Consider the following 25,994-nt stretch of genomic DNA (forward strand, 5'->3'; position numbering starts at 1 on the left):
TGTGCCTTCCTTGAGATTGGGCAAAAATAACCCTTCTTTAAATTATTTATCCCACTGCTTCATTGTTAGAGCATGACTCTCCATCTCACTCTCCTATCACAATGTAGTCTTTCTGTCGACAATTTCCTCGCACAGTTGTGTTTTCTTTTAATCTCCTCAAACAAGCACAACTTTAATTTGAACTGTCCATATGAGCAACGTGAATCGTTAAGCCCCTAGTCTTAGCAACAAAGCAGCTCCTGGTTCAACGCTGTTTAGCCACTGGAGGCAATAGGCTTAGTAAATGCATAGAGTTATGGTTGTACCCAATAGTTACATCTTACTTAGCATGGGGAAGAGGATTAGAAATGAGGACCTCCCTCCCCCCTCCGACACAAGAAAGGGAGAATTTGTCATGGGTGAAGGAAATATTATTTTCATTGCTTTGTTATCTCTCTGTGAAGGGCAAGGTCAAACTGTGGTTATTGTCCTGAGAAGTGTCTTTTGTGGACTAGCAGCACAGAGTAAACAACACACCCCTTCTGATGTGGATGATGAAGCATCTGGGAAACAGTCTTGTGTATTAGATCATTTTGAGTTCAGTAATTTTGAGGCTATGTGATTTTTAGGCAGCAAGCTGCATTGAAGATCTCTCTTAATTGTGTTTTTAAATGAAAATGGACAATTTACTTTTACTTTTGTTGCTGTCATTTGCACAACATACTAAAAAACACCTTTAGCGTTGTGTATCTTTTTTCTACCATTACTTTGTGTTTATTTTTCCTATTAATTCTTATGTGTTAATCTTTGTTTAGCCTCTGTTGATAACATTCTTTCTTTGGTGCATTTTATACTGGTCAAAGTGACACTACCTCCTGATCCCTTTCCATTGAGGGTTAACTATTAATTCTTGCCTTCTATTCAGGTGAGAGTGTGGAGGAGAACGCTAATGTTGTAGTGCGACTACTGATCCGTCGACCTGAGTGCTTTGGCCCTGCACTGAGAGGGGAAGGTGGGAATGGCCTGCTGGCTGCAATTGAGGAGGCCATCAAGATCTCTGAGGATCCAGCTCGGGATGGCCCGACTGTAAAGAAGGACCGCCGGCGAGAATTGTGTGTAAAATCTTCACTTAATATATTTTGCATCTGTTGCATCCTTGAGCTGTGCCTGTAGAGGACTGCCTGTGTGTGAGGGTATCTGTAGTTCTTTCTGTGTTTCTTGACCTGTGTTCACGTGGAGGGAGGAGTACAATACTTTAGTGCAGGTGTGTTCTAATGGATACTTGTAACCAGTGCTTGAAATGGAAAAATAGAAGTGCAGGTACTCTGTACCAGAGTACCTGTTTGTTTCTGAGAAGTGCTGGTACTCTCCAATTAAAAGTATTGTGTTTTTCTTGAGAAGAGCCGGCACTCTCCCTCTCAAAATAAAAAAGTGCTGGTACTCAGTACCGGACAGTACCGGCCCATTTAAAGCACTGCTTGTAACGGTAAATTCCTTACCTTGTGAATTTCCACCAGGCACCAGACTGGATCTGGAAAACCCAATAGCAGTGTTCCGGCATGCAGGCAGATGGCGTCATGTGTCTTCATGTTAACACCGTCACACTCTGGAAGTAACAAACGGGGAACACCACCCATGCCCACTGACGCTAGTTCCTTTTGTCCACCTCTTAACATGCTGATCTGGAGCTCCACTCCTTCTTTCTTCACTCTGTGAAGAGAATTTTCTTTCAAAACATTTTTCAATGTTCAAGTGATGTCACCCCCATAAACACCAGGATTCAAACTTTCTAGGGACTGTCACAAACAGATGTCTATGACAGATCCCCAAAAGGTGTGCCTATGGTGTTTAGGTTGTTCACACAAAGAACACATTCTTCGAGGACTGCAACAACTACACCCAGATGAACACTAAGGCCATCTGTGAGAGTGAGACAAAGCTCTATATGGTGACACACCAGAAGGCTCCACGCTGGTCTTGTTCCCGGTCGAAGGATCTCCTCCCACAGTCATTTGAGAGGCAAATCTTCCCTGCGGTCGAAGTCTTCTGGTAAGTCATTGAAGAAACACAAGAAATCCAAGCAAGACTCTGTCCCTTACTGCCACTCTCGATCTCCATAGGGGGGTACAACGGCACCACCTTGCCTTCAGGCCTTGCTACTGTTCTACCAAGGAGTTGATTCCTTCTCTGGTCTCGATGCAACCTGAGTTTAGAGATCCATAAGTGATGTTACAGCAGGTCGATCCCTTTCGTGAAGCCATACTGCACTTCTTTGCCATGCTTCCAGCTCTCTGCGCTACTTCTTTACACCCCAAAGATCCGCAGGGACACCCACTTTGGTTACCGCCAGCTGGTTCACCCCCAATCTGTTTCTCGTTCGATGGCAGCATTGGGACCAGTTCCGATTTCTGCGCCAGCTCCTCATGTGTCACCGTCTTCACTAATACCACTGGTGTCAGAGGAAGATCCAAAACCCATTGTGATGTCCCACTCTTAGCCAGCGTGGTCTCGACCACGACCAAGTCTAGATCTTGATGTGCTGTACTCCTGCTGAACCCATCTGGCTCAGGCCCAATTCCCCTACCATGGCATCAAACACAGGCATTACACCAGCTTTTTGGTGCAGACTCTGACAAGAGCCAGCCTTGTTGATACAAAAATGGAGGGAATGGGGAAGGATTTGCCCCATCCTATGATGATGGTTACAACTTGTATGTGGAGCTACAGAATGCCAGTAGGCTAAAAACTTTACGCAATAATGGGCTGATCCCCCCCCCACAAGCCACGAAGTGAGGAAAGCACTTCATTTGCCATAGTTATAAGGAGGACTACTGAGGTCCTTGACTTTGGTCTCCCCACAATGGAGGGAAAAACAAGTGTTTTAACAGACATCTTGAATTCCTGTTACCCTTCACGGTAGCCCCCTCTCACTTGCTAGTGGGCACTTGGCTAAACCATTCTCTGGCCACCCCAGTCAACCAACAGGTCACCTGCCTCCATAGAACGCCTCCTGGAGACTTGGATTTCCTCACCCAGCACCTGAAAATTGGTGGCCCAGGCGTTCACCACTTATTGACCAAGTGGTATCAGCAAATACAAAGTGCAGACCCCACCGCTGTTCCACCAATTTAGGAAGCTGGCTCTCTATGTAGTGCACTGAAAAGAAGTACACTGTGCAGAGAGTCCAGTGTACTCCCCAATTAGTATTGCAGAGGCAAAAACAGATAGGACTAATGCTCTATTTGTGGTAGTGTGGGTGAGCAGTTAAGGACTAATGCTCTATTTGTGGTAGAGTTCTTTTTCTTTTAAAGTTGGTCTGTTCTCAAGAAATCTTTGTCAAAGGCAAGCAGTCCTTCCAAAGCTTTAGAGGTCGCTGGGCTGCAGGATGAGTTGCCTTTTGGTGCAGGATCATCGTGGGCTGAAGACAGGCCGATAGGGCTGCGGTCAAGTCGGTTGGTATGTGGAGTGTTCTCTGCTGATGTGACTTTATAGTGGCCAGCTCTTCTTAGGTCATCAGGAACCTGAGTTCTAGGGTTCAGGGGTGCCACCTAAATACTCAATTTAGAGGTGTTGCAGGGTGTGCCAGGCGGTAGCCAGTAGGCTGAACACCTTCAGAGTGACTACACCCTTCTTATCACCACTTCCGCTGGGAAGTGGGCATAACCCTAACCCTAGTGGCCTAATTCCTTCCAAACAAGATGGTGGGACTGGTATGAAGTGGGCACTCCTCCTAATGTAACTCATTTTCCCACCTGTGCTGCCACCAAAAGTGGGGTCAGGAAAGAGGGGTTGGTCATCTCCACCATCTGGAAAGACCTGGGTCTCATTATAAAGGCGGCAAGGCCATTGAAGCTCCTGGAATGTCCATCCTGCCTGGCAGAGGAGGTAATACCTCTACCCATTGCAGGATTTTGTTTCTGGCCTTGAGAGCTCTGGCTCTCACCATGTGGGTCCAGAAATGCGTCTGTGGTGGCTGAACTGGTCAGGACCAGTCAGTCAACACACTAGTAGCTGGTAGGTTTTCAGAGGGCACCTAAGGTGACCTCTTTGTGCATTTATTAATAACTCAATCACTGGAATCAGTGTGGGTTTATTATTCTGAGATGTTTGATACCAAACATCCCATGGTTCAGAGAAGCCATCATGTAGCTTGGGAACTCGTAGTGACCAGTGTCCAGCACATGCATTTAAAATGGCTTCCCTGTACCCTTACTATGTCTAGGAATCGACAAAGACATAGTAGCGGCATATTTGCTCATGCATGTGTGTCCTCACTTGTAATATAATGCACCCTGCCTTAGGCCTGTAATGCCTGATAGAGGGGTGACTTACATATATTGCATGCAGTGTTAGGGGACATGGCACACAGGCTGAGTCCCATGTCGTGTTTTCAATTTCGGGAGCACCTTGTCACGCAGCCTGCAATGGCAGTCAGCATAAGGTTGGTGCTGGGCCCCTCAGAGTGGCACAAGTTGTACTGCCGCTCTGAGGGGCTCTCTTAGGTACGTCTTCAGAGCCGATGCCCTAGGTGCCAGAGGTACCATTTACTAGGGACATAGGGCTGAAGGACTGGGTCACTTGGGATCAGTTGACCAGGTGTCTTGTTTTAGGGAACAAAACACTGGCACAAGGGACCTGGTTAGCAGGTACCAAGTGCACTTCAATCAAAGTTACATCTAAACCCAGGTAAAAAGTGGGGGGGGGAATACTACAAGCAGAACCCAGCTCCCTCCCGTGTTGATTTTTTGACACTGTCAAACTGAGTAGATAGATTTGAAAAGCATGTGTTCTCCTCAGCCATTTTCAACTTGAGGTTGGACGTGAGCTGTTTAATAATCCACTACACTCACCCATTGTGTGGATATGTTGAGTGATATCTTGCTGGCAGTCCCCAAAGACGTACAGACTTCTCTAGGACAAACTATTCAGGGTGGTCAGAATGTGGCAAAATTTGTCATGCGCTCTGGCCTGGAGACCACAGACTGGGTCTAATTAGAGCTATGGGAACCAGCGTGGTGCTTCAAAGCCTTGCTTAGAAAAGGTCCGCTGGCTTCCCAAGTCAAAGGGTATTATGGACATGGCTTCCACCTGTTTGGTGAGAAGGCTGATTCATCACAGGAGCATTTTGAGGAGAGCTGGGACAGAGCATGCTTTTTGGGCCTGTCAACTCTAGTCAGGCAACCCCACCCCCAAAATGTTATACTTTTAAGGGATATGCCAGGAGTATGGAGCATTGGCAACATCAGGCTCCCCCGTCCTGCACCAGAAGCTTCCAATACCTTTTGAGGTCAGAGCCATAGGTTCAACAGACAATGGTCTGACCACCAGGGGCAGTACTCACCCCAATCTTCCAACCCTCTGGCCACAACCTCCAAGCTCCATTATTGCTCCCTTCCCAGCGCACAGCTTTCTAGTAGGAGGCAGGATCAGACACTTCTGGAAGGGATGGCAAGAAATCAAATCCAACAAATAGACTAATTGTCTTGTCGTGGCTCTGTCCTGTCATTCCTTTTTGACCCAGCACATTTTCTATCTACTTCAGACCACTTCTCTGAGGACCACTTGTCCATTTTATGCCAAGAAGTGCAGGCTGTTTAGGCCAAAGGAGCAAAGACAGGGTACTGCCCTTTGAAGTAGGGACTAGGTGTTACTCCTTATACCTTATGTGAAGAAGGATGGGGGCCTCTGTCCTATTCTATTAAATGCCTTTCTGCCCAAGGTAAAATTCAGAATGTTCACCCTGGCCCAGGTTCTCTTTTCCCCAGATTCTGTAGACTGGATGGCAGCATTGGACCTGCCAGATGCCTATTTTTACATCCCTGTCCTGTAGGCCCACGGACCTTACCTGTGGTTCAGGGTGGGCCACAAGCTTCCTATCTACTTCACCAGTAACCCTTGGATGTTCACAAAGGTGATGGTGGTGATTGCTGCCCATCTTTGCCTCGATGACTGACTGTTGACGGTGGGATTGCCACAGTGAGCTGTGCAATGTGAGTACTTTTGCACGCTGGAGTTCTCAAGAAGGCTCTCTCTCAGAAACACATTCCGTCTAGAGTGGAGCACAGACTTCTGTATGCATTCCATCCGTTACTTTTCCTGTCTTGAGTTCTGAAGAGGCTCTGGAATGACTGGGGCCAAGTCATGCTAGTAGCTCCAGATTGAGCCAGGAGAGTGTGATACCTGGAGTTCCTGGACTTGAACATCTGTCCTCTGATCAGGTTGCAACTTCTGAAGAGGATCTCCTGTTGCCACAGCAGGGCGGAGTCCGACAATTAAGCCTTCACAGTCTACACCTCCAGGCATGGAGAATGACTGCCAACAGTTGATCATCTTTCACCTTCCTCCTGAGGTAGTTGATGTCATCTTGACAGCCAGGTGTTCCTCAGCGAAGTCTGTGTATGCCATAGAGCCCTATTTATTATGGTGCCATAGAGCCCTATTTATTATGGATTGAGAATCCATTACATCGTTCTTATTTAACGTTGGTTAGGCTAAACATAAATCATTTTAGAGTGGCATTTGCAACACAGTGCACTTGGAAAAAGGACTTATCTATTGTCCTGGTGATTCTGTGTCAAAGTAAAGCTCATGCCACTTTCTATTCTTTTGCACATTGTATTCTGCTCCAAGATCTGCTTTTATATTGCCGATGTTACGTAAGGCAAATGTTAGACATTTTAGGAAAGCAGTCGAATACTTTAAAAAACTTACTACGATTGAAATTTGCCACTCTATTAAATTTTGCTAAATCTACTTTAGCCATCAGGAAACTGTATGAATTGGTTGATGTATTTTAAACATTGAGAGTTCTAGATTTAAATATGAATTTTAATTGCATGGTTTTAAAATGTCTTAGGACTTTATGGATTTTAAAATGTGAAATTTTAATGTATATTTTGGTTGTTTAGTTTCATGTGTTTTATGGCAACAGCTGAATAAAGATATTTTGACTTACAGTGTATGCTGGACACTGAGACAACATTGTGGCTTTGTGCGGTGCCCACCAATTGAACTTGTTGCCGGCAAAACTGTCAGATATGTTTGCTTTCAAAGATTTGCTTTGGGCACAGTTACGGATTACCTGTCAGCTCTTTTGGTCTTTTTACATTTGCTGGACCAATCATTCTTTTCATATCACCAGTTGTGATAAGTTTTCTAAAAGGTTTACAACACGTTTCCACCTAAGACTTTCATAATGCCACACTGGGACTTAAATCTGATTCTTTTGATTCTAATGTGTACCCCACCTGAACCACTAAAAAGTTGTCCATTGCGCCTACTCATCCTTAAAACGATCTTCCTGGTTGTGATAACATCTGCACGATGGGTGAGTGAACTACAAGCTCTTGCGGCCCAGCCTTCTCATACCACCTTGTATACCTGAGAAACTAGGGATAAAGGCCCAAGTTGCATTCCTACCAAAGATGGTGATACCTTATCATGTTGGACGAGCCATCTTGCTTCTGACCTATTTTGCTCTGCCTTATCCCTCAAAAGAGGAAGAAAGATTCCACTGTTTAAACCCCAAAGGGGTACTAAGTATTTTTGACACTTGTACTACATAACATTGGGTAGATGATCAGCTCTTTGTGAGATTCTCTGTGGCAAAAAAGTGTCCTCTGCATTAATATCTCCCTCACTCCACCAGGGCTAAGGCTGCTACTACTGCGTTAGCACGCAGAATGCTTGTCCTAGTTATTTGTCAGGCAGCAGCATGTGTATCAGTGCACACGTTCATGAAGCACTACTGTCTTGACAGCCAGGTCCATGAAGATTGGCATTTTGCCCGCTTGGTCCACAGATCCACCTCTTTAGGAGGTACTACTTTGGAATCTGTTTTCGAGGTGAGGGATCTGTGGTAGAAGTATCCATCAGAAGAACAAGTTGTTTGCCTTCAGTAGCACTCTTTCTGGTGGATACTCAAACCAAAGATTCCTCACTGCCTTCCCACCTCCATGATAGTTGGTCTCTTCCATCTACAAATCCCAGTTAAGGAATCTGAAAAATTTTAACAAATTTTCCCAACTCAGAATGGAACTTTATAACGTTTTTGAAAGAAAAAGTTGAAATTGGACTTTGTAACTTTTTGGATGAGGAAAATTGTCATTTTCTTCTAAGCCAACACAGAATAGGACTTTGTCACTTTTTAGAGGAAACAATGTGAATCTGAACACTAGCGCAGATTCACAATGTGAATCTGAACACTAGAGTATCTGGTGGATACTCAAAACACAGATTCCTCACTGCCTTCCCACCTCCATGATAGTTGGTCTCTTCCGTTCCCAAAAATTTCAGTCAAGAAATCTGAAAAATGTTATCAAATTTTCCCAACTCAGAATGGAAGTTTATAACTTTTTTTTAAAGCAAAAAGTTGAAATTGGACTTTGTACATTTTTGGATGAAGAAAATTGTAATTTTCTTCTAAGCCAACACAGAATAGGACATTGTCACTTTTTAGAGGAAACAATGTGAATCTGAACACTAGCTCATGCAATTTGCTAATGAGCTTCGTGCCTGAGGGCATCAAAGAGTTCCTGAAAAAAAGTGTTAATTACTTCTGGAGCACAATGACGTTGATGCAGAATCGCACTGACACACCTGCCGGTGCACAGCAGCACTGCTTTTGAGTTTTTGGGATCCAGCCTAACGTCTAAGGAAAATTTACTTGGTGAGGAATCTGATATTTGGAGTATTCACCAGCAAGAGCAATACCCAAAGTAAGTAATTTGTTTTTTTGGGAATGGGTATGTGTATGTGGGGAGTCTAATTGCCTGTGCATGTTACATAATGTTCATCTCAGCATATGTCTATATATCTGGGTGGGGCTGTTTGTGTATGGGAGAATCTTTCTTCGTGTGAGTGAACTTTGTGCTAATGTGGGTTTGTCTGTATTAGGCAATGACTTTTGCAATTCTTAATATGTGTTAAGAATTTTGAGATTCTAGTATGTAAGTGTGTGTTGGTTGGGACTGTATGTGTGTTGCCACTCAGTGCATCTCCATACATCTAGGGTTAATATGGGGTGTGTTGGGTGTGTGGGTTAAGTTATGTTATATGAGTTGCTGGAAGAAGCACTTTAAACAACCTGAAGTTTCCTCAAAGCATTTGAGTGGATGAAGCTGGAGAGGCTTAAAGGAAGACCCAGAAAAGAGGAAAGAGTAGCTTGAGGGGGAAATGAGTGGGAGGGGTAATAAGAGAGGAGTGTTGTAAATGAAATATTCATTCCATTAACACTTGCACCTTAGTGATGACAAAATGATAGCAGCCAACTTGGGGCATTTATTTGGCTTATAGGACATCAGAGGCAGAAGTGGAAAGGCAAGTTGGAAGCCAAAACGTTAAAAAGGATTGCGTATATGAATATGACAGTGATGAAGAATGGAGAGTGTTTGTAAAATGAATCAGTGCCTGATAATGACAAACTGTGGTAATCTCTAGAGAGAGAGAGTGGTCATCTCTAGAGCGAGTAAGGGAGAGAATGAGAGGGACTATGAGAGTGTTGGAGAGTATCATGTAGATTGCGCTGTGATGGCGTACCCTTTATTGTGGCTTTTCTGATAGAGACTTCTAGCTGAATATTCCTCCCTTTTTGAATATTCCCCAGGCATCGGGGACCAGAACCCTTTCAGCAGTGCCTCTGCGTACCTGAAGGTGTTGCTTGTGGCTCCACACTGATGCTGCTCCACTCAAAAAAATTTGTGTGGGGGCTATTATAGGTGCCCCTCCAGCACGCTGATGTCATTTCCTTTTTTCCATGCCATTAGACGCGAATCTGGAGCTTGTCTCTCTGAGACATTTACTGTGTAATTTGCACATTTCTTTCAGTGTTCAAGGGATGTGACCCCCCTAAAATGACACGTTTCAAGCCTTGTAGAATCGTCACAACCAAATGTCTGTGACAGATCCCCATCAGATGTGCCTGTGAGCTTCTGGGGACTCCAAGGCTTGCGGAGACTGCAGGTTGATAAACCATAATCCATCTGCGAATGCAAGGCAAAGCTCTATGTTGCTAAGCATTAGAAGACTCCGCAGTGTGACTGTTCCAAATCATGCGCCATGTCCAATTCTCTTTCTCTGTTCCATTCACCGAGGCGATGAAGCCACTCAAGAGGTCAGACTTGGTTACGCTTCAAGTCTTCAGGTAAGCGCAAGAAGTACAAAAAAATTGAAGCAGGATTCCTCTCCCTCACGCCAATCTTGGATTCACTCAACTAGCACAGAGGCGGTGTTACCCTTCTCGATAATTCTTTTGAAGTCGGACAACTTTAGAGCCGACTCCGCAGCTGGTTTCCGGGGCCTGCTGCCACGCCACATCACATTCACAGAGTTCCAATCAGCCATGTCTTGGCTCTTCACATCTCTTCTGATTCCCTCTGGCAACCCTTTCGACCTTACTGAGAAGATGCTGAGAGGCCTTCCCCCTGGTTTCACCCTCTGCACCAGCTGAACCCTTCACACTTACCTTGCCTCCGGCTCTTGGCTTTTACCAAAACCCACACCAGCCTCAGGCATGTTGACACCAGTGTCAACTTCACCACCTGAAGAAGCAGCTCTGATGCCGTGATGACACCGGTCTGACCTCAACCAGCATTGCGATTGAACCTTCCCGACGCGCCACTTCCCCCAGTTGAATTACCTCAGGCTAGACTACACTCTCTCCATTCCCTTTTTGGGACTGACTCTGATAATGATTATAACCTAGGAGAGGAGTCTGCTTTCTACGCCATGGTGATGTGTAGGGTGGCTGAAGTTCTTGACCTCTGACTCATAACCTTGGAGAAGTTCTCCTACTGGGGCAAACATCTTCTGAGCCTCTTCTCCCCTTTAACAAGGCTCTAACAGTTACATTGGCTTGGGCAAAATTTTGCTCTGTCCCCCCCCCAATTAATAGACAGGTTGACAGGCACCATCATACAGCCCCTGGTGACCAGTCCTAACTTTCACAGCACCATCTGGTAGAATATGTCCACCAGTCATTCGAATCCCATCACATTTCCTATCACTCTTCCTAGTAGGACTTATAAGCAAGTGGAAACATTTGGCAAACTTGTATTTTTCATCTACAAACTTGTCCCTTCAATCTGTTAATATGAGCTGCTTGTTAGGCCGTAACTCTTTGGGATTCAGTGGCATAAATCCTCCCTGGTGTGCCGGAAGACGTTCACCCTGCACTCTTTCAGGCAATTCAAGGTGGTTGTAATGCCGCTGAGTTCATGATTCATCGTGCCTTGGACACGACTAATTCCATCAGGCCGGCCGTAGGATCCAGTATTGCAATTCGCCACCATGTGGATGTGTTTGACTGGGTTCTCCATCAACTTCCCGTCTTCCCTGATGGAGATGCTCTTTGATGGGATTCACCTGTTTGGGAGAAAAGCTGACTCCACTCTCAAGTGGTTTAAGAATAGCACGGCTACCGTTCACTGTCTTTCCACCCCACCTGACCTGCCACCAAAGTTCCATTGCTTCTTTTGCAGCTTTAGCCGAGGCGTCCCTTCCCACCAATTTTTCCAATCCCTACAGGGAACACAGCAGTTTTGCGGTAGATGTTGTAGTTGTGTTCTAGACCTGTGCCTATTCGTGGCTCCCCCTGAGGAGAAATTCTTAATGTTCACCCTAGCTCAGATCTTGTCTGCCCTCGATTCTGGAGACTGGGTGTTAGCTTTGGACCAGCAGCAAGCCAATTTACATATGGTTGTTTTGCAGACACATCTGTGATACCTGTGGTTTGTGGTGTCAGAGGAGCATTTTCAGTTCACTGTGCTTCCCTTTGGTCTCCCCAGCACCCCTCGGATGTGATGACGGTGTTGGCAACATGCCTTTGTAGGGTAGGGGTGCCAGTCTACCCCTACCTCAGCAACTGTCTGTTAAAGACGGGTTCATATCAGGCAGTCGTCAGCCTCCTCTAGACAATGGCGAACCTCCTGTCATCATTGGGGTTTAATATCAATGTGGTGAAGCCATACCTGACGCCCTCTCAGACGCTTCCCATCAACTGAGTCATTCTTGTCATGATTTGCTTTCTTGCCTTTCCTCTGGAAAAGAGAGTCCAGGACATTCAGGCTGTAATCCTGATCTTTCAACCTCTGTCCTAGATTTCAGTGATATCGACTCTGTGGCTGATGTCACCCTGCATCTTGCTGGTCGAGCTCACCAAGTGGAAAATGCAGGCTCTGCAGTTGGATCAGACGTGCCAGTGGGCCTAACATCAAGAGGACCCCTCTGGGAGCGTTCAGATTTGTTTAGAGACTGCAAAAGATCTGCAGTAGTGGTTACTGGACTATGAATGGGTCAGTGGCCAATCCCCCCTCTCACTTCATAACCTGAGCTGATAGTAGTGACTAATGCATTGCGTGTGGGTTGGGACTGCTATCTGGGAATGGTGGCGATCAGAGGTCTCTGGCCTGCGGCAGAGCCTCAGCTCCTCATAATCCTTCTGGAATTGAAGGTTGTCTGCTTGGCGTTGAAAGCCTTCCTTCCGTCTATCAAGGGGAGGCTGTTACAGGTACTCACAGACAACACCACCGCCATGGCATACTGCAACCAGCAGGGTGGGGTGGCGTCATGTACCCTGTGAATGGAGGCCTTGCACCTCTGGATATTGCTGGGCCACCACTGAATTTTTCTGGTGGTGAACCATCGATTGCTGGTGGATCACAAATCGCAGCTACACCCAGAGATAGCACAAGGTCTTTTCCTTCCACTAAAGTAGAGAACCTTAACTCAAAGTATTTGCCACGGTCAAGAACTCGCGATGTCAGCGCTTCTGTACTTTGAAGTTTCCAAGGTGTCTCTCGCTCTGAAACGTGTTCCACCTCTAGACTCCTGTATGCATTTCTGTGGCTACCACTCCTGCCCCAGGTTTTCAAGAAATTCAGGACAGGCTGAGCCCAAGTCATCATGTGGCTCTATACTCGGCACAGAGAGTATGGTATCCAGAACACATGGGCGTGAGCATATGTCCTCCGATTAGGCTGCCCCTCTGGGAGGGCCTGCTGTCACAACAACAGGGCAGAGTTCTGCACCCAGACATTTGCATTCGTTCAGATTGAGCTGGCAAAAGCTGAACACCTTTGACCTTTCTCTGGAGCTTGTTGATGTCATCTTGGCAGCCAGGTGTCCCTTGATGAAAACTGTATACACCTGGACAATTTTGGGACAAATTTGTGGCTTGGTGCAGTACTCGCCAGATTGACTTGCTCCAGGTCAAATTATCTGACTTTCTGTTATTTGTTCAGTCTCTTACCCGGCAAAGTTTTGCTCTGGGCACACTAAGAATTATCTTTCGGCCCTTTTGGCCTTCTTACAGACCAGCCCTTATTGTTTAAATCACTGGTACTGATGTAGTTTTTAAAAGGGCTGCAATACATACTTCCTCCATCTCCTTTAGTCATGTCCCAATAGGACCGAAAGCTAGTTCTGACTAGTCTGTGTGCACTCCGTTCAAGCTGCTTAACTGCTGCCTCTTATGACTCCTTACCATAAAGACTGTGGCGGTCATTCTGACCGCGGCGGGTGGTGGTCGCCGCCCGCCATGCGGTTACCGCCGAATGACCGCCCCGCGGTCTAAAGACCGCGGCGGCCATTCCAACTTTCCCGCTGGGCCGGCGGGCGACCGCCAAAAGCCCGCCCGCCGGCCCAGCGGGAAAGCCCCTGCAACGAGGAAGCCGGCTCCGAATGGAGCCGGCAGAGTTGCAGGGGTGCGACGGGTGCAGGGGCACCCGTCGCGATTTTCACTGTCTGCAAAGCAGACAGTGAAAATCTGTATAGGGCCCTGTGAGGGGGCCCCTGCACTGTCCATGCCAGTGGCATGGGCATTGCAGGGGCCCCCAGGGGCCCCACGACACCCGTTCCCGCCATCCTGGTTCTGGTGGTGAAAACCGCCAGAAACAGGCTGGCGGGAAGGGGGTCGGAATCCCCATGGCGGCGCTGCAAGCAGTGCCGCCATGGAGGATTCCCTGGGCCAGGGGAAAACCGGCAGGAAACCGCCGGTTCCCCTTTTCTGACCGCGGCTTTACCGCCGCGGTCAGAATAGCCCAGGAAGCACCACCAGCCTGTTGGCGGTGCTTCCGTGGTCCCCGGCCCTGGCGGTCATGGACCGCCAGGTTCGGAATGACCCCCTGTGTGCCCCTTATTGCCAACACCTCGTCACATGAGTGAGCTTCAGGCTCTTTGAATTAGTCCGCCTTACACTTCCTTATTCCCAGATAAACTGGTGCTGTAGGCACAGACATCCTTACTGCCAGAAGTTGTGAGGCCGTTCCAAGGCAGTCAAACCATTACCCTACTGACGTTCTATGCTCTGCCTCACCCCTGTAGGAGGAGGAGAGACTTCATCGCTTGGACCCTACAGGCTGAACAATCAGCTCCTTGTGGGGTTCTCTAGTGTGAAAAAAGGTAAGGCAGTGCAGAAGAGTTAATCTCCTACTAGATTCTGCTCTGCATTAAGATCTGCTATGCACGAGCCAAAAAGCAGCCTCCGGAACGACTGTATACTCATTCTACCACTACCCAAACTGCTACCACTGCCGTCCCACGCAGAGTCCCTGTTCTAGACATTTGTCAAGTGGCTATGTGGGCATCTCTCCATATGTTCATGAAGCATTATTGCCTAGAAAAGCAAATTCACCAGAAAGGGGCATTTTGTCCGCTCAATCCTGCAGGACTTTCCTGATTTCAGTCCATTTACAGACCCACCTCTGAATGGATGTTGCTTTGGTATTTATTCAAATGGTGAGGAATCTGCAGCTAAAAGTCTGATCAGAAGAGAAAGTTACTTGTCTTCTGTAATGCTCTTTATGGTAGAGACCTTATAACAGCATATTCCTCACCAACCCTCCCATCCTCCCAGTTTGGTTATTGGACTCTATTCAATAATAAGAACCCAAGACTAGGAATCTGCACACTATCTACCCATTTACTTTGGGCCTCGGTATCTGGGAGCACGGAAAGTCTTGAAAGCAACTAACACAAGCTTACAGTAGTGGGGGCTACATAGACCCGCTTGTAATTTCTTGAGTGGCTCGTTGTTAGAGCAAAGCCATTAGTCACCACCCTCTGGCATTCTTAGGTACTGCTGAGAAGTTTCCAGTTCGAGTCTGATGCCTGGTGAATATTCAAAAGATGAGGAATCTGGAGCTAGATAGAGTCTGTACCAGAATGAGCATTACCAAAGGGATACTGAATAAGGAAAAATCAGGGAAGATTGTGGTCATGTCTGCACTCAGATCCTTCCAACTGTTTCTTCCTGATCTATGAATTTTCCTGTGGGACCACAAATTCAAGTGGGATCTGGAGGACTATAATGCTGAGACTCAGAGGAACAGGTCATCATTTTCTTTTGGGAGGACAAAAGCATCATGTTTCAAAGAAGAGCTCTCCCCAGGTGCTGAATATGAGGGCTCGTGTCCTTGGGCAATTTACACTGGGCTTCCACAGAGTATGAGTTAATACTAACTTGTCTATATTGCTGCTCTGGAGAAATGCATATGCTCTTACCCCTAAAAGGGCATAGGGTTGCATTTGGATGTGTTTGGACACAGATGAATGCAGCCTACATGACCCTGGACATACCCTTTGATAGCTCTCACCTTTTGAGCCAAAAAGTGGATTTGATCCTTGAACTAAAGATAGTTACCAAAAGTAAGTAATTTATTCTTCTGTTCATTAGAATTCCTCCAGGGTGTCTATCACAAGACCTTTCCCTCACAAGCACTGTAACTGGGTATGTCTGATATCAACTGCAAACTGTTCTTTGTCAGACCTAAAGATATCTGATCTAATGTAGTAGGATTATTCTGGGTTGTGTCAATGTTTTTCTGGTCATAAGTTGACAGGCAAAATACCAAAAGACAAATGTTAACTGAACTATACTTTGTAGATGTGTCCTTCAATCAGGTTAAGGTACACCCTTCAAATAAAGGGGTAAGGTGCCTGTTGGTCTCCCATTTCCTATTTTCGAGCCCTTTATCGCTTTCACTGCCCCAGGAATGTTGGCTATCTCTTTGAGTTTTACTGGAACATTTCTGGTTTGAGCTGATCTGCTTGGACCAGAGAAAACCCCAGGCTGTAGGCCACTTAATGTAATTGTATGCTGTTTGGGTCTAAACACATATTGTCCTTGCCAGAGAACATTCTTTGGTAATATAGTGTGTATGTGTCAAAAAATTACATTGTTGCAATAGCTACTAGCTAGAATTTGCTGACAAGATGATGTTACTTGAACACAACCCCTGTGCTATTTTCAGTAGTTTCTGAACAGCTCTAATTTCAGGAGTGGACACCCATCTAAAATGCTGTGATTTGTTTTCCATCAGGTTCGCAGGTGAAGAGTCCCATGAAGAGAACCGAGTGCACCTTGGCAATGCCATCATGTCATTCTATGCAGCCCTGATTGACCTGCTGGGGCGCTGTGCACCTGAGATGCATGTACGTCTGCAAGGGGTGGTGTACTTGGTGATAGAATAATGGGGTCTAGTAGAATGTCCTCTACTCCCAATAAGTGTCCTAATCCCACTGAGCTCATACCTCTTTTCCTGCATACGTATCTAATGATGTTATAGTTTTTAACGATCTTTCTGAATTTTCTATCCTTTGTTTATAGGTTTTTGTTTCTTTCTTTTGCACGTTTCTTCCTTGCCCCTTATTACACTTTTTGGCATTAATTGTTTTTCTGAGGATCTTTACTGATCTGTCTTACTCACATATAATGTTCTCATATATTGGTTCTTTTATTTATTTTTTCTCTCTCAAACTTTGTTCTCATTCCATTGGGTAAGTTACATGTTCCATGCAATCGTGGGTGGTAATTGAGTACCCAGTTAATACTGACATGGCTGGATGATGTATTTACCTATTAGCAACTATCGCATCATTCCAAGATTAGGCTCTTCAATGTGAGATTACATCTTTCATACTACGTTTTTCAAGGTGTGCATAGTTGGAATAGGTGGTGTTGCCCACCTGACTTACGCCGGGTTCTACCTGGCAAAAATTGTGCTAGTTAAAATCTGACAGGAGCATTATTATTAGTGCCTGGGTTATTGCACTAACGGGGGCACATCTATACTTTGCCCCTGAATCAGTATTTATAGGGGTATAAAATGAGAGAGATTGTTACATTTCACTTCCCTTCTCTACTCTGTCCACTTTCTTTTCTTATAAACCTTTTCATTCTCGCATTCTTCATGCTGTGCTTTTTTGTTTTCCTTCCTATTTCGTGTTTCTTCATTTTCCAATTTTATCTTTTCATCCTTGTTTCGTAAGTTGTTTCTCTCTATTTATCTGTTTTTTTCATCTTTCCAGCTTTTATTAGTTTTTCTTTTTTTTTATTCAGTTTCTCACCCTTTTATTCATTTTTGGTCCTTTACATTATTCTTCTTCCTGTATGTTTTGTTTATTTAATTCTTGTTTCTTTCCTTCCTTTCTTCTTTGTGTCTGCTACTGTAAAGCTTAATACCATCAATGCTGAGTTTTTTGCTCCTTAAATTTGTTGGTCTCATGTGCAATCTTCAAAGCTTCTAATGGCCTAGTGGTTGGTGAGATTTTCTTACCTTGGTACTTAAAGCATGTTTTGGGGTTTTGATTGATAATATAATCACTTCAGGTTCATGCGGAAAATGCAGTTCATGTGGCTTACTTTCATTTATTTTGGCTCAGGTGCAATTGGCATCTTTGTTGTTCTAGTGTGCAGGTGTTGGTTTTGTCACATACCTATGGAATGCATACCATAATGATTGGCTTACACTAATGTATAAGCCAAGCTCTAAAATAGTATTTAGGATGGATAAAATGTAACTGCAGATTCTTCACCTTGTGAATAGCCCCCAGGTGTCAGACTGGATCTGCAAACTCAAAGGCAGTGTTCTTGCTCACTGGTAGGATGTGTGGCTCCACACCCACTTCATTGTGCTTCAGAAGTGACAAGCATGGACACATATAAGTGTCATCCAAGCGCACTAACATCAGTTCCTTTCTTTCTGCGCCTTCAGTTGTGATTCAGAAGCTCCATTCTCCTTATCTTCACCACATATTTTTTCTGCAAATTTGATCTTTTACTATTGGGCAGAAGAAATACTCCATGTCTGAAAATGACAAAGCTTAAACTTGTAGGGACTGTTGCAAACAAATATCTGTGACATAACCAATAAAATATGCCTGTGGTGCCTAGGTCCAAGCTCTGTGATGAGTGCGCCCAGATAAACCCAAAGGCCATGATGGACTGTGAGGTATAACTTTGCATCGCCTAGAATTGGATGATTGCGTGCCAAAGCTGATTGAAGTCGAACAGAAGGTCCTATTCCCACATTCATTCCCACAAGAGAACCTCATAGCTGAATTCTTCGTGCAGGTTTAAAAAACAGTAAAGGAACCCAAGTGTGAATCAGCCCCTTCTCGCCACTCTCAAACTCCAGAGAGGAAGGAAGGGCTTTAGCGTGCCTTGGTCTCACTCCTGAACTCCTGATGTAACCTAAATTTCTGAGTCCTTTGGTGACTTTGCAGCAAATAGAGGCCATTAGGGAGGCCATGCTGCATACATTTGGCATGCTTCTAACTCTCTCTGGCGAGGGTTCGGGCCCTAAGGATCTCCCAAGGGCTTCAGTCGGGTCCTGCTTGAAGGTTTGCCCTCAGCGCTGTCTGTGCCTCTTGAGCCCATGTTGGGTTCTGTATCTGTTTCTCTTGAGTCTTCAGTTCTGCCACCACTCCCTGTGCCAGTTCCTTTCATGTTGGTGCTGTTGCTGAAGCCCTAGAAGAGGAGCCATTACCTACAGTAGTCTCTGACTCTGAACCGTCTTTGTCTTGACTGAGGTGAGATCCCATTGGAGCACAGCATGTAGCCAATCCTTGGTACTCCAATCCCTTACCTTTACCACATGGCAGAGCTCACACACTACATAAGATCTTTGAATGAGACACGGACAATAACGACTATGATGAGGGGTATAAATCTGTTCCACAATGCAATGAGGACAATCTTTATGCTGCATTACATGATGCCATTGGTCTGGAGACCCTCCCAGAAAATGAACTTGTCTCTCACCTCATCCTGCCCCAGAGGAGAGTACTTCTTTTTCTGTGGTCATCAGGTAAAGATCCTTGACCTGCAGCACCATATAATAAAGGCTGCTGCACCCAGAGACGATGTCATCTATGACATCAGAAACAACGTGCAGGGTAATCTCTCACCCCTTCAGAAACCACAAAACCACTTCAGTGTGTTGTTTTTAACCCACACCCACCGTGTAGAAGGCAGGATCTGACATTTCCCCCAAGGGAGGCATTACATCACTATGAATGCATATGTTCTACAACTTGTCAAGTGGGACTACACCCTCCAATTTGTTTCCACTCTGCCGCTGCTTCCCCTCCCATCAGGGCTACTGATGAAGGAACACCTGTCTGTTTTGCAGCAAGAAATGCAGGCCCTTTTGGCATAGGAGCCATAGAGAGGGTTCTAGCCTGAGAAATAGGAACTGGATGCTACTCCCACTACTTCCTTGTGCCGAAAAAGGATGGATTCCTTTATTACTCCAGTATTGGAACTTTCATAGATTCACATGCTTGAATCATTACCCTTCGTCAAGCTGGAAGTCAGGAACTACAGTTACAGGTAAGTAACGTATTTTCTTCTGTTCTAGATCTATGCCATCTGAACACCTTCTAGTGGAAGAACAAATTCAGATGCTCATGTGGGTGCAGCTCTTGTCTGCACTGGATCCCGGAGACTGCTACATATTTCCATATTTCTGCCCTGTAGGCCTACAAACGTTAGCAGCGGTTCATAGTGAGCCAGGCGTATTTTTAGTTTGCTTTACTCTCCTTTGGCTTTACAGATGCCCTCATGTGTTCACAAAGTTATGGCAGCGGTTGCTGCACACCATTGGAGGTCAAGTATATCAGTCTTCTGGTATTTCAATGACTGGCTGTTGAAATCCGGCTTGCCTTAGGCAGCCCTAGACACCCCCTGCACCACGAGTGGAGAGTACAGGTCATCTGGATTATAACACAGGAATCTGGATCTCAGTGAGGAATGCCTTGAGGCTATTGGGTTTATTGGTCTTTTATATCCTGCTAGTCGACCATGCCAGATGGAACATGCAGGTTCTGCACTGGGACCTGAAGGCTCAGATGTTACAGCACCTGGGGAATCTATCAAATTCCATCCAGGTTTCTGAGAAGACTATAAAAATCTCAGAGGTGGTTGCTGTACTAGAGTTTGGACCAGTGGCAGACACCTGTCCTTACTCCGCTCAGAGCTGATGGTGGTCATGAATGAATTGCTAATGGGCTGGGGAGACCATCTGGGACCATCGGGAGAGGTGGGGATCAGAGGACCTGGTCTCTGGCAGTAACCCGCATCCCCTTCAGTTGGTTGGAGCTGCAGGTGCCTACAGAATAGACTACTGCCATGTGGTACTGCAACAAGCAGGGCGGGTGTGGTCTTCGGTCTTGTGCCAGGAGGCTTTACACCTCTGGAAGTGGCTGTCTTGCCAGGGCTTTTCCTTGGTTGTGAACCATCTGGCAGGATCTTTAACTTGCAGGCAGACAAACTCAGTCGCTGCCACTTAGCAGATCAGGAATGCTTTGTACACACTGAGGTGGCTCAGGGTGTTTTCCTGCCATCGGGAGAACACTGGCTCAGTATTTTCCTCAGAGGAAAGGGCAATATCACCATGTTTTGTGCGCCATAGTTCTCAAGAAGCCTCTCTCTTGGAGACGCATTTAGCTTCGAGTGCACCTAAGGACTCCTGTATGCCATTCAGCCTCTAACCCTGTTGGTTTGAGTTATGAAGAGTATGAACATCGACCCAGCCCATGTCATCTTAGTAGCTCCAGATTGGGCCAAGAGAGGGTGTGGTATTCAGAACTTCTGAGCACAAGCATCTGTCCTCTGCTCAAGCTGCTACTTTGGGGGGATCTATTGTGCAGAAACAGGGTAGGGTCATGCACCCAGGTCTCAGGATGCTGCATTTCCATGAATGGAGATTGAGCAATGGCAGCAAGTCTCTTTCACTCTTCCTCCTAAAGTTGTTGATGTGATTCTGACAGTCAGATGTTCATCTTGAGATCAGTGTATGCCTGGCGCTGGGACGAGTTTGTGGATTGGGACAGCACCTATCAAACTGACCCATACGAGCTAAGCTGTCTGAAAAATATTGTTTGTTTGTTGCCATAGGAAAATTCTTGTGTTGGGCACTATTAAAGGCTATTTGGCGACACTTTAGTCTTTTTTATGATTGCTAGATCAGACGTCTTTGTTTAAATCACCTGTTGTGGTGAGATTTATTAAAGGTTTACAGGATGTGTTCCTTTGTGATGCCGTGGTGGGACTTGAATTTGGTTCTTGGTTTTCTCATGAGTACCCCATGTGAGCCAATGCACGGCTGTTCCCTATGTCTCTTGACTCTGAAAATGGTCTTTCAGGTCATGATTAAGTTAGCTCCTCGCGTGTTATACAGGCCCTCTTGGTCATGCCACTTTCTTCCCCTATATTCTTTCTAGATAAAATAGAGTTGAGAACTCGAGCTGCATTTCTGCTGAAGATAATAATTCCTTTCCATGTCGGACAGGCAGTCACCCTTGTGACCTTCTTTGCACCGCCTTTCCCCCTGAAAGGCAAAGAGTGACTCCACTGTTTGGACCCCAATAGAATTGTTACATTGATCGTACCAAGGACCATGGGGTGAATGATCAACTCTTTGTGGGCCTCTCTGGAGCAAAGAAGGGCAAGGTAGTACTGAAAAGAGCCACCTGTAGGTAGACATTCCTGTGCATACAAATTTGCTATCCATTAGCTAGGAAGCAGCCACCTGACGGATTAAGGGCTCATTCTACTTTGGCCTAAGCTGCTACTGCTGCATCAGCATGTGTGTCCTGGATATCTGTCAGATTGCTATTAGGGCATTGGTCCACATGTTGATGAAGCACAATTGCTTTGGCAGTTGGGGTGGGCATTTTGCCTGTTCAGACCTGCAGGACTTTTTAGTTTGAGCCATTGCACAGACACACCACCGTTGAGGTACTGCTTAGGTATCTATTCACTAGGTGAGGCATATGCAGTTATAAGTATCCTTCAGAAGAACAAATTACTTACCTTCAGTAACGCTCTTTCTGGTACATAAACTGTCTAACTGCAGATTTCTCACCAGTCCTCCCACTTTCTTGTTCTGCGAAATGAACTCTTTTTTCCATTTAAAAAAGGTCCCAAGCTAGAGATCTTCGCACTGGTCAAGCTGGTTTCCCAATGGACTCTGTGTCTGAGGGCCTAGACAAGCCTTAGAAAGCTACTGACGTCAGCATGCGAGGGTGCCTCATATGCTTTGCCGCTCTTCATTTCTAGAGTGGAATGACGATGGTTTGGAGCTGCACAACACCAGCTACTGATGTGCATAAGAATGCATTTTGATTTGAAATCTGTTTGCTGTTCACATTTGATTCTTGAAATATAATGCAGTGGTGTTGTGTTTGCCTAGTTATTCAGCAGCTTACATACATATTGATGGAAGGTAAGGCACTATCTGCAGTGAGCCCGCTGCTCCGCTGAATGCTCCCAGAGGAAGAAAGGCCTAAGGTCAATCATAAGCCTTTTCTTCTCCATCAAATTGATTCTAGAATTCTCCTCCCTAACTTCAATGGACCTAAAAACCTTATTCAAATAATACACTGCCTTTTCTGACTAGGAGTTTTTCTTTTAGGTTGTTATCCAGGGATGTAGCCACCATGGTAGGCTGGTAGTTGAGCAAACTACAGGTCTTCATTCGCTTTGGAATGGGGGTGGCCTTGATGACTGGCAGGCACGGACAGGTCGACTTGTGAGCAAATGTGATGGTGCATTCAGAAACACACTCAGCCAGGAACATTTTTAAAATTGCAGAAGGTAGTTCAGAGGGGTCTGTGTGCTCACTTTAAAAATATTTTACCAATTTAGCAGCAGGCAGTTGGTTAGAAGAGCATTAGGCCAGTAACATTAGGCAAAGCTTTATGCAATTTATACAATGTGAAGATTACTTTACAGATGCGGTGGTTTGTTATTCTCTCCAAATGATTCATTTTCAGAAATTAGTGGCAAACATGATATAAATGACCATTCTGTCACGTTGGCATTTCCCTGGTAGCCTGCAGGGGAGAGTGCTCCTCTTAAAGCAGGATAAACAGCCATAATCCAGACATGCCCCCTTGACTCCATTTTAGCCGAAGGCTTAGTCTCCTGCAGAGTGGGGCTGGCTAGAATGGTTTTGTAGACTGCATTTCATTTCTGTCCAATCTTTGGTGGAAAATGATGGATTTATAAACCCATTAAGATAGTGGCATTGGTCGAATCGCCGAGGAATTTAAAGGCTACTTTGCCGGGGGACAATAGAATGTTCTGCACCCTACTGCTGCAGATGAATTCGCATATGGTTTATTTCTGTGAGCTTTGGAAACCCCGACAGCAACATGTTACCAATTCAGCAAACTGGGTATATTTTTTGCACGGAGCGTGTAGATTGTAAGAACTTGCCACTGCTTTTTGCCGGCACTGGATTAAAGCGAGGAGGCTGCCTGTCCTCTTTCTCCCGTCTAGCTTCTTTGGTGCCTTGTCTTGTGGTTACTTGGGTAAAGGGCGAATTATTGTTGGGTTTTCAAATGGTTTTTCGTTCTTGTTTTTACTTATTTGTAGTGTTGCTGTTTCATAGCATGCTTCTGCAATACTTGGTATCACTTTCTTTCTATTGAATAGAACGCTCCGTACGTCTTCGAGCCAGGTTTGTCCTCTGTCATACATAAACTAAACTAAAATATATATATTTTTTTAAACTAATATAAGATAAAATCGAGAACGCCATCGTGTTTTTGCTGGCGCGATTTTTGACTTTCATTTTTTATCTTTATACTGTCTCCCTTCTCTCTTTTTAGCTTATCCAAGCTGGCAAAGGCGAGGCCCTGCGTATCCGTGCAATCCTGCGCTCTCTTGTACCCATTGAGGATCTTGTGGGTGTGATCAGCCTTCCTTTGCAGATTCCAGCTTTCGGCAAAGGTATGCGGACGGCTTTAAAATCCGAGTGTGGTTGGGAGATGGTTTTTGGAGCTCATGCGGATCACAATTCTGGAGTCAAGGGAGAGAATGACAGAAGAGCCAAGACCAATCACAAGTGCAGTTAAATGGAAAACATATATTTACCTTTGTCACTGGTTATACAGTATTGTCACGTATTGTGCTCTCACTGGTTTCAGTAGCAGAACATTCTAATGTCAGGAACAAAGTCTTCAGTGACAGTACCCCTATCTAGCTGGGCATTGTTGTACCACAGTGGTAGTGGGCTTGACAGAAACTGCAATTTTGTTACTGCCGTGACTGCTGAAGAAAAGCTGAGGAATTATTTTTAGGGTCACAGAAGGCAAGCTGTTATGTGTTTTTTTACTAGCTGGTTGTGTAGATTGAAAACGCCCTCCAAGTGAGTATCACATTTGAGTAATATAGACAGTTATGTATGGTAACTACTGCACAGTGTCGATCTTCACCTGTGCACAGATTATCTGCCCTTCCCATCACGCAAACAACTTCGTCCGTATTGACTTGATTTTTTGTACTAGTTATAACTAGAATCCTGGAACGTTGGTTGATGCTCCATGTTTCTGAGCCGCAAAGCCCAGACCTCATGTGCTAACTTGCGTGGGAACCAAATTACTGCATCCACTTTAAGCAGAGTGAATGGTTCCAAAATGAGAGCCCAGCTTTCCTAATGGAACATTCTGGGCTGTTCCATATGGACAAGGGGCTCCAGATAAGTGAAGTCCGAACCAGTTTCACTCTCCAAAGTAAGGCTAAAACTGTCAACAAAATATGGGGAATTGTAATACTTTCAGGGACATAAATAGGAAGTAGTGGTTATGAAGGTTTCTGTCCTTTAGTTCCACTCTTCTATTGGTATTGCTCTGCTGACAGATTCAGTATATGGTTTTTATAGTTGTTATCTGATCTGAAAGGGGCCCTTAAAATGAGAATAGACCTTTTAGTTTATGTAAAATACGAGAGGCAAATAAATAATGCTTCACATCACAACTAAGCATGCTTTAAAATTGCATTTTATTTGTACATATGCAAAAATACTTTCACTTCAGAGTCGTAAATAAAGTGGTATCACTCCACCCCCAAAATTGTACCTAATTTGAACATTTCCTGGTCTCGTGGAACAAAATTAGAAACTCTACATTCACAACTTTGCATTGTAGGGAACAGGATCACCCCACTGTAATCATTTACATCTGGATGAACAAACTGTCACTAGCATACAGCTGGAGTTGCACCTGAAATGGAGTTGCACCTGAAATACCAGTCACTTAACGTCCTAGACCCCTTTTTCCTTCATTGACGCTACTTTGAGTTGCCAATTTATGTACATAGCTTCGACCCTTCTATGCTTCTTCTTTTGTTTCCTGTGGTCAAACATGGCCATGTGTCACTTTGAACGTTACTTATCACGATCTTTCCTCTTACCTGCCTTCTTCTTCCCACAGATGGTAACATCATTGAACCCAAGATGTCAGCCAATTTTATCCCAGATCATAAGGCGCCTATGGTGCTGTTCCTCGACCGTGTCTATGGCATAGAGAATCAGGACTTTCTGCTGCAGGTGTTGGAGGTGGGGTTTTTGCCCGACATGAGGGCGGCTGCATCCCTTGACACGGTAAGTGCCCTCCTTACATAGGGCAAGCAGATATCCTTATGATCAAGTAGAGGTGGGTCACCCAACAAATAATCAGTGAAAGCATAGCCAAACCATGGGTCTGGCTCGGATCTCAGAGCCCATGCACAAACCGAGCCATGAAAATATTTGCTATGTAAATCATACAACAAACATCACGCAAAATATGATAAAGGATCTTCAAAAGTCAAAAAAGTGTATTAATTTAACTTGTGGATGCTATGACATTAATAGGGAACATTATAGCACTGCACTAAGAAGTACTTATTAAAAGTGACAGCTTTGTACAACTGGTAATCTAAACTTGCATATTTAAGAGTGCTTTCATAT

The 25,994-nt window shown here is 45.1% G+C and overlaps 1 protein-coding gene across 8 annotated transcripts in view; it reads left to right on the forward strand.

Moving 5' to 3' along the window:
- RYR1 (ryanodine receptor 1) overlaps positions 1-25,994 on the forward strand; it is a 1,068,376-nt gene that overhangs the window by 501,789 nt on the left and 540,593 nt on the right. For all 8 annotated transcript variants that reach the window (XM_069206982.1, XM_069206985.1, XM_069206986.1 and 5 more), the window contains exons 44-47: positions 905-1,091; positions 16,296-16,407; positions 23,875-23,995; positions 25,477-25,646. In XM_069206982.1, coding sequence (XP_069063083.1) covers positions 905-1,091; positions 16,296-16,407; positions 23,875-23,995; positions 25,477-25,646 — 590 coding nt within the window. The remainder of the gene's footprint in view (positions 1-904; positions 1,092-16,295; positions 16,408-23,874; positions 23,996-25,476; positions 25,647-25,994) is intronic.

Source organism: Pleurodeles waltl, chromosome 9 (assembly GCF_031143425.1).
Source record: "Pleurodeles waltl isolate 20211129_DDA chromosome 9, aPleWal1.hap1.20221129, whole genome shotgun sequence".
Lineage (NCBI taxonomy): Eukaryota > Metazoa > Chordata > Amphibia > Caudata > Salamandridae > Pleurodeles > Pleurodeles waltl.